Source organism: Acanthochromis polyacanthus, chromosome 8, assembly GCF_021347895.1.
Source record: "Acanthochromis polyacanthus isolate Apoly-LR-REF ecotype Palm Island chromosome 8, KAUST_Apoly_ChrSc, whole genome shotgun sequence".
Lineage (NCBI taxonomy): Eukaryota > Metazoa > Chordata > Actinopteri > Pomacentridae > Acanthochromis > Acanthochromis polyacanthus.
Window position 1 is genome coordinate 30,031,689 of NC_067120.1, and position 8,593 is coordinate 30,040,281.

General features: G+C 37.0%; 1 protein-coding gene across 1 annotated transcript in view; it reads right to left on the minus strand.

Annotated features, from left to right (window-relative positions):
* Window positions 1–2,557: 2,557 nt before the first annotated feature.
* Window positions 2,558–8,593, minus strand: part of LOC127535007 (cytochrome P450 2F2-like) — a 40,605-nt gene continuing 34,569 nt past the window's right edge. The window contains exons 4-6 of the mRNA XM_051951680.1: window positions 3,554–3,714; window positions 2,907–2,975; window positions 2,558–2,746 (exon numbers count right to left, since the gene is read on the minus strand). Of these exons, the coding sequence (XP_051807640.1) occupies window positions 2,573–2,746; window positions 2,907–2,975; window positions 3,554–3,714 (404 nt within the window). The 3' untranslated portion in view covers window positions 2,558–2,572. The remainder of the gene's footprint in view (window positions 2,747–2,906; window positions 2,976–3,553; window positions 3,715–8,593) is intronic.

Below are 8,593 nucleotides of genomic sequence, written 5' to 3' on the forward strand. Positions count from 1 at the left end.
TGTCTCTGAAAAATAAAGATATTAAATAAATAAATATGTTTTGTACGTCTGCATGTCTTGTCATTATTATGTGAAACACATACTCATCAATACCTTACAGTATTTCAGTTTATCATTGGTCTACACACTCTGTGGGGGTCCATGGTGATTCTTAAGAGGAAGTGGCACATCAAGGTTTGTACAGTAAAGGCATATGTTCAGGAAAATGACACTGTTTTGATAAGTACATGGTAAAACACGGGAAACTACAGTGTAAGACTCCAGGACTTACACTGTAAGACACCAGCGTTAGTACCCCATAAGAGTCCACACAATGTCATGGTACATTTATGAGAGTTACCCCCACAGTTGAAGAAACTACACATTAAAACACGTCAAACTACCATATAAGACACCAGCGTTAGTACCCCATAAGAGTCCGCAAAATGTCATGGTACATTTATGAGAGTTACACCCACAGTTAAGGAAACTACGCATTAAAACACGTCAAACTACAGTATAAGACACCAGCGTTAGTACCCCATAAGAGTCCGCAAAATGTCATGCTACATTTATGAGAGTTACCCCCACAGTCGAGGAAACTACACATTAAAACACGTCAAACTACCATATAAGACACGAACGTAACTGCCCCATAAGAGTCCGTAAAATGTCATGCTACATTTATGAGAGTTACCTCCACAGTTGAGGAAACTACACATTAAGACATGTCAAACTCCACTGTAAGACAACAGCACTTACACTGTCAGACACAAGTGTAAGTACTCCTCAGGTTGCGCGAAATGACATGTACATGTCCGACAGTTACCTTCAAAGTTGAGGAAACTACACTGTAAGAGACGGGAAACTACTCTGTAAAACACGGGCTGTGTTATAAAGTGCTACCAAAAATTGTATTAAGGACACCTGCCTATAAGGTAGAACTTTCAGTTTATTCAATGGAATTTTTCATTCCGACATGTAAACGTCTCTAAAGATCATGAAACCAAGTGTAACAGAACTTTTGCAAAGCCCGGTATAATGGTGAATATTCTTGTAATGACTGATGTTTTGATGGTATGGTATGTGTCCGTGGAGGACACATACACAGCTGGAAGATCATAAAGTAATATATGTATTTGTGGTGTGAAAACAAATCATATGCTTTTAAGAAAATGAAATCTGGAGTTCTCAAAACATAGTGGTGTATACCTAAGGCAATATGACTTTTTAAAATGTATTAGAAACTTAACAATACAAAATGGTGGGATATGAACAAAAACTGCCACAGAATTATAGGAATGAGTGTACAGGAGACCAGGGCAAAGTTTTACATGACCTAATGATTACCAAATACACATGTCCTCTGTAAAGTGTGACCCATTGGTGAGATATGGGAAGCTGATGTCACGATCTGATCAATTGATTCAGAAAAGTACAATGGTGTCAGAACTGTCTACTAGGCCTTAAAGCTGCTGTCCGGAGTTTGAATCGCAGCGTCTCCCAAAACACTGTTGGTCCCTCCCTCCCTCTGATTTCGCCCCTTTATTTGTGCACGCGCGCTGTACATGAGAGGAGTGCCCGGAGTGCTGCAGCATCTCGCCTGTTTTGCTGTTTTCCCCTCTTCTACATTTAGTACATTTAGTAAATAATAAAGGAATTACGTTAGAATGCTGTATTGAGTCTAACTTGTCCTAGTACCAAAATAACATGAATCTGCTAGGACGAACGAGTAAAGTTTCAATATGTGATTACACTCGTGTATCCCTCTCGATGACGTTGTTTATCAAACTTAGTGCATTTACGCGTGTATATGTGTTACATTGTTTATTTATTTCTATTTAGAGTTCAGAATTGCATGACTCCTCTGACGAAGAGTATGTCCCAGACGCCCCAACATCTTCGTCCAGAGGTCGGGCATCTAAACGAAGCCGTCAGCCGGGCTATGGAGGCCGTGGTCGGGGAGCGACGCGAGCACCCCGAGCCAAAAAACGTCCTGCAGTCTCTTGGCCTGACAAGCCGTGGGATTGGTAACTTTTCTGGAAGTTGCTGAGCCCTGATGCTCTCTCCTCCACAAGCAAAACAAATGTGCGCGCGGTTGCGTAGTGCGTAGCTCGCCCACCTCTGCATGGGCTTGTTTGCTGTGCGCGTAACCGTTGATTGACAGCATGACAAAGCTGAAGCTCGAACTTGATTGGTCGGCAGCGACCGACGCTTTTAGAATAACATGTGGGTCTATGAGAGGAAGGTGGAGCTCAGGAATAAATTTTCATATCGCGTTATACTAACTTTATATTATAGTATCGAACTAGACTAACACATTTAAGCTTTGTTAAAAAATGATACATAAATTGAAAACAAACGGAAACTCCGGACAGCAGCTTTAAACGAGTGGAAAAGTGACCAACTCTCACAGCATAAAAGACTGTGCACGGTTCAGTATCTTCAGTTCTTCTTGTGGTGTTAATTAGTGCTAAGGACTGTTCCTGGATTTTCTGTCAACCATAAATCCTGCTGCCCTGGAATGCTGACTTCTCCTGGTGATTATTTCAAAGATCTTAGAAGTTTTTGGACATCCGAGCACGGTCAAGATTTAGACTCTGGCCCATGATTTCGGACTGAGTTCCCACATCAAGATAGTGAGATGAATGGTTTCACACACCTTATCCAGTTCATCCAGGTAACTGTCAATGAAGTCTCGAGGCTCTCCAGGGACTCTGGTCTTCTTGTGCTCATTCAACAAACGAAGTACAAGGTCAGAAGAACGCTAAAAAACACAAAAATTTGTATGAATTTAATTCTTGCTTTCACTCACAAAGAAAATTTTATTTTTTTCAGTCGTTTGTGATAAGTCTCATTTTTACCTAAGTATTCTGAACAGACATACAATATGTAGGATATGTATGGCAAATTATTTTTAATGTTACCTTAACTGCCTTAAAGGCCTTGTTGAATGGCAGTGGCAGCTTACGAATAAAGGGAAGAGAGCTGTACAGCTAAAACAACAAAAAAATCATTACTTTATTTGAATCCAAATATGCAGATTCTAATTACAACTATGAATTGTTTTGATAAGATGGTTTTTTGTTAGTTATTTTGTTTGAATGAGACAAGTGAAGACAAAAATTATAGCTTGAGATAAAGCTTAGCAGGTTAATGTCACCTCCAGCTCCTATTCATAGGTCATCTCTCTTTATTTCCTGTTTTTTGGTTTTGTTTTGTTTTGTTTTGTTTTGTTTTTTTGGCATTTCCTGTTCTGCACTTGTGTTTACTGTTGTCTCATTGCAGGTGTCTTCAGACTCACTGGTTTTGCTGATGTGTTTTGTGACTCAGCCTGTATGACTACCAAACCTGCTATTGGGATTTGGAAACCTCTGCCTGGTTGTTGTGCCTTTGAACGATAAACCTAGACTCCAGACTCGTACATTTTAAGTCCATACCCTTTTGTAGTCTGCAATAGTACAAAATTTCCATCAGCAGAGACTCAGCTAAATCAAACCCTGTCCTTGTTGCCTTAAACGTCCAAGAATAAGACACATAGGAGATGTGACCTACCCCATGTGCATTGACTCACCATCGCCCATGGTCCATTGCAGATCTTGGTAATCTCAGTGGTACTCTGAACAATCGTTGTGATGAACTCATCGTCATACTCATAGCGTGTACCAAAGACAACCTGGCACATGATGTTAGAGGCCACGTTATGAAACATAACTTGAGGAGTCAGAGTTTTGCCTGTAAAAGATATATTGGAAACTAATGTACAAAACAGTTGTACAAGAACACAACACATTACAGAGTCCATAACCTGTTTTCCACTGCAGGAACATTTGGCTGTATTCAGGGGAAAGGAAAAGTCCCTACTTAAGCATAGGTACTTCTGAGCAGTCCTGCAAAATGCTTTGTGGGGCTTGAATCTAAGTAGCTAAACTTGGAGAAGACAATGCTGATGGGAGAACAAGGGTCATTTTTTCAGCCCTCTCATTATCCTCGCTGGACAGCAGCATTCTCCACTTAAATATTGTAAAGCAAAAAATAAAAATGCCACAGGGGCAAAAATGGTTGTTAATCTTCAACGTCCTCTATGGTAATACAAGTAGAGTTGCATGAAGAAGCTGCTCTTTACCATTGTTTTGGGGCAGTTAAACCTGTCAGATCCTACACTGAAATGTAAGCAGAGTAAAAGAGTTGATCCATTGGCTGTTCCTGTCAACGTTTATGTCAGTTGACTTCTGCCCTGATTTCCTGCACTAGAAAGTTGCCTGTTGCAACAATATTGTGTTGTGTGGACCCACCAATATTTTTATCCAGCATTTTCATGGTGTATTGAATCTCGCCATGAATTCTCTCCTCCATTGATTTCTTCCCCAGACCAAAGTTCCTCATTGTCATCAGAGAAAAGCGACGGTGCTCCTTCCAGCTTGCGCCATAATCTACAGAAAACAATCCTATAACAGGTGGAGCAAAAAACAAAGTACTGATAAGTCAAGAAATGTAACTTTTTCGGAAAACATGTCTGTCAATGTGAACATTTACATTCTTGTAAAGTATCACAACATTTTTGGTTCTAGAGGTTCCTCAGGTCTTTCCCTGTCATGGTCTTTGTTTGTTTTTGTACTGTTTATTTTGAAATCACCTTTTATCATCTGTCCTATGATATAAAATGTCTATTTTACCTTTTCTCTGGTTGACATCATTAATAAGCGTATCTTGAGGTCGTCCAGCAAATTCAGCAGCCTTGCTCACCATAGCCTCCTTCATGGCCTTCACCCCATTGATGACTACAATCGGTTTACGGCCGAGGAACAGACTGTAGACATTTCCGTAAGACTTCCTCAGCTGTAAAGGAACATTACAGAGGAGTGTTTAAGATACATGTTTAATATTTTCTGATATTTTTAAGTGGTTTAGTGTTGTTGTTTTTTTTTACCTGTTGGGGATTGTGACAAAAATAGACACAGCAGAGCAGATTTAATCATAAGGAATGAAGGAGGGGAAGAGATTTAAAAAAAAAAAAAATTAAACTACTGTATCAAAATAAAAAAATGGAAAGAGTAATGCAGAATTTTTTTATTTCATTTTCCTTTGTCATATTTTATTTGTTATTTCAGTTGTGTTTGTTTTATAGTTATTCCCAACCCACCCATGTTCATTGAGAAGCATGTGGTTATTTTGCACCAGCCTGGTGTTACTGGTGTACAATTTAATGAAGTGGATGACCATCTGTAGTAGCACTGCACTCTGAATTATATCCTGCATGTTTGTCCATGTGTCCTGCTGTTCTCAGATTGCTGCAGGAATTTAGTGGCCTTTTTATACAGTCTAAAGCAGCTGTAGATAAAAGTAAAAATTGGAATCAATCACATACAGTTGTGAACAAAAGTTTACATACACTTGTAAAGACCATGTATATGATGACAGTCTGGAGTTTCTAAAGACTGCCATGATTCCTGATTTTCTGTGATGAAATCATTGAAACACAAGTTTTTTTTTATCACAAAAACTGCAATTTGGTTCTTTCATAGACAGTTTTAAAATGAAAGATTCCTTAAAGTATTTCGCTTTATATTGAATGTGTCATATGAGCACATAGTTGTGAACAAGCTTCATATGACATATAATTTAATAATATGAAGAGTTCATTTGCAAAAACAGATAACTCCGTTTTGATAAATTTTCAGAAAACTTTTTTTTTATTGTTTACTTGAGATAATATCAATCAAACTGAAGTTGAGTGGATTTGACTCGGTAGAAAAATACATGACAAAATAGAGAAAAAATAAATTATTAGTGTTATTATCATTATTATCTTAAGTAAACAATAAAAAAAAATGAGTTTTCTGAAAACAGAGTTACTGTTTTTGCAAATGAACTCTTCATATATAGATGCTGGATTTCAGATTTTCAGTCATTTTAAGCTGTAGTCATTAAGTGTTGCGCTCGTCAGCTGCCTGTGTGCTGAGGCGGAACTTTCGTCCGCTGCCGCGCACGCCAGTCGGATCCATTTAAAGGTCGGATTCATTCATTCTCGAAATTATTATTATTATTTTTTATTAACAGTTTCAAAATTTACAAACATTTTGGCTTATTTGGTTTTACATTATAAACAAAAAACCTTTATCCATCCAGTGTTGCAAAAAAATAGATTTTCTATTACAAAGAACATACCTGTTGTTCCACAATGGGGTTTGATGTGGTGTAAAATTGTGGTTGTACATTATTTTCCAGCTGAGTAGAACTTGTTTATGAAAGGACGATAATTTGACTGGCAATTTATCAGCATTAAAGTCACATCTAAGGACAAATTCAGTACCTCCCATTTTTTTTGAACAAACCTTTGGAGAGACAGAACCAGATGCTATCTTTTTCTGTGAGAAAAGACTTCAACCATTTAACCTTTAGTACCGCATTTAAACATTCAAAATCAATCGCGTTAAGTCCGCCTTCTTTATATTCTTTAACAACTTCCGATTTTTTAATATAGTGGACTTTATTTTTCCAGATAAAGTTAAAATTTAGCTGGTTAACAGTTTTGATTAATTTTTCTGGTATTGCCATTGATTATGCTGGATAAATGCATCTAGCTAAAGACTCCATTTTTGTTAAATATACCCTACCAAAAACCGTTAAATCTCGTTGTAACCAAGAACCTAATTTGGATTTGCACTGATTAATTTTTGCTTGGATATTTAATGATTCACTGACAGCTGCATCTTTAGTTATGTTAATGCCTAGATATTTCACACAGGATTTAATGGAAATATTATATGCTTCTGAGAGGTCACAATCATGTATGGCCATTAATTCACATTTTTTGTGGTTAAGTGTCAAACCAGATGCTTCAGAAAATATGTCAATTAATTTTAGTACTTCTGGAATTTGTTCAAGTTTTTTAGGAAGATGGTTGTATCGCCTGCGAGTTGACTGATTACAAGCTGCTGATTGAAAATGTTTAGCTTTTCCATGCTTGAATTTTTTAGCATAATGGCCAAGACTTCAACTGCCATTATGAATAAAAAGGGTGAAATATTGCACCCTTGTTTCACACCTCTATTGAATGAAAAACGTGGTGTGGTACCAGTTGGAAGTATAACCGAGCTTGTTGTATCTGTATAGAATGTTTCAATTATCTTGCAAAATTTTGGTCCAAAACCATATGCACGCAGCACTTCAAAAAGAAATTTATGTTCTAACTGATCGAAAGCTTTTTGAAAGTCTAGGAATAGGATGAATCCTTTATCTTCTATTTGATCATTATAATCTAAAAGGTCTTTTACTAATCTAATATTATTATGTATTGATCTTTTGTTTACAAAGCCTGATTGAGTTTCACTAATAATAGTATCAAGTTTCTTTTTCAGTCTATTAGTATATATATATGTAAGTAGTTTGTAATCATTATTTAAAAGTGAGATGGGTCGGTAGTTTTCTATTAGCTTTGTATCTTTATCTGGTTTAGGGATTAGGGTGATGATGCCCTGTTTCATGCTTGTTGAAAGGGTTGAGCTATTTATGATTTCGTTAAAAACTTGAAAGAGTAGGTTTTTAAGTGATTCCCAAAAGTGTCTATAGAAATTACCAGTTAATCCATCTGTGCCTGGAGAGCGGTCTAGTTTTAGGCACATGACTGCCTTATCAAGTTCAGCCATGTCTATGTCTTTTTCACAGCTCTCCTTAAACTCACTGTCTATTTGTGGAATGTGTTGTTTAATTTGTTTCAGGAGACTCTCTGCCTTTGGAGCTAAGTAGGAGGAGCTGTAAAACTTTTGATAGAATTTGGTGATTTCGTTCACAATAGATGTTTCATTAGAGCAGTCCACACCATTAATCGTCAAAGATTTTATTGTCTTTCGTTCTTGACGCCTTTTTTCAAGTCTGCAAAAATAACTAGTATTCTTTTCCCCGTCCTCCATCCACTTTGCTAGGTTGAGACATTATCAGATTACCTGGCTCACCAGATGGTTTGTTACAGTCAAAATTGTCAAAACATGCATGGCGAAAATATCCTTGAAAAATGTTTGGAAATGGTAACAACCTGACTGTCATCAAAAGCAATAACCAGTCGAAAGAGCTACAATTTGAAAGTGCTTCCATAAAGGCAGAGTAAAACACCCTGTTGTATTATAGGGAATGTAGGTATTGTAACTTATTGACCAAAAAGAAATAAAGCCAGTTGAATGGTAGTTTTGAACTGTCTCTGAGTGAATGCCTGTCCAAGGTTCACTTTTGTATCTGCTCTTTGACGTCTTTGACAACAGGACTGTTGATCTGTTGCCAAGTAGAGTTGATTTCATCTAAGACCAAGCCCCTATTTTCCATGAGATGTTGGTGGATGACACACTTTCACAGTGAAAGTTAGGTTAATACAAAACTGATCTAAATGCTGATGGTGACACAAGAGTAAAAAGAACTTAAAAATACCTCCTTTGTAGGTCTGAGTGAATGATTTTTTTGAAAGACATGTCTTTCAAAAACACTCTCAAAAATAACTTTTTAGTTAAATTGTTCAAAATGTGTGTGTTATTTTCCATATTTAATGTTCAAATTGGTACTTTGCCAACAAAAACAGGGCATATCGATAAATCTTTATTTTTATTGCACATTTCATTCAGTT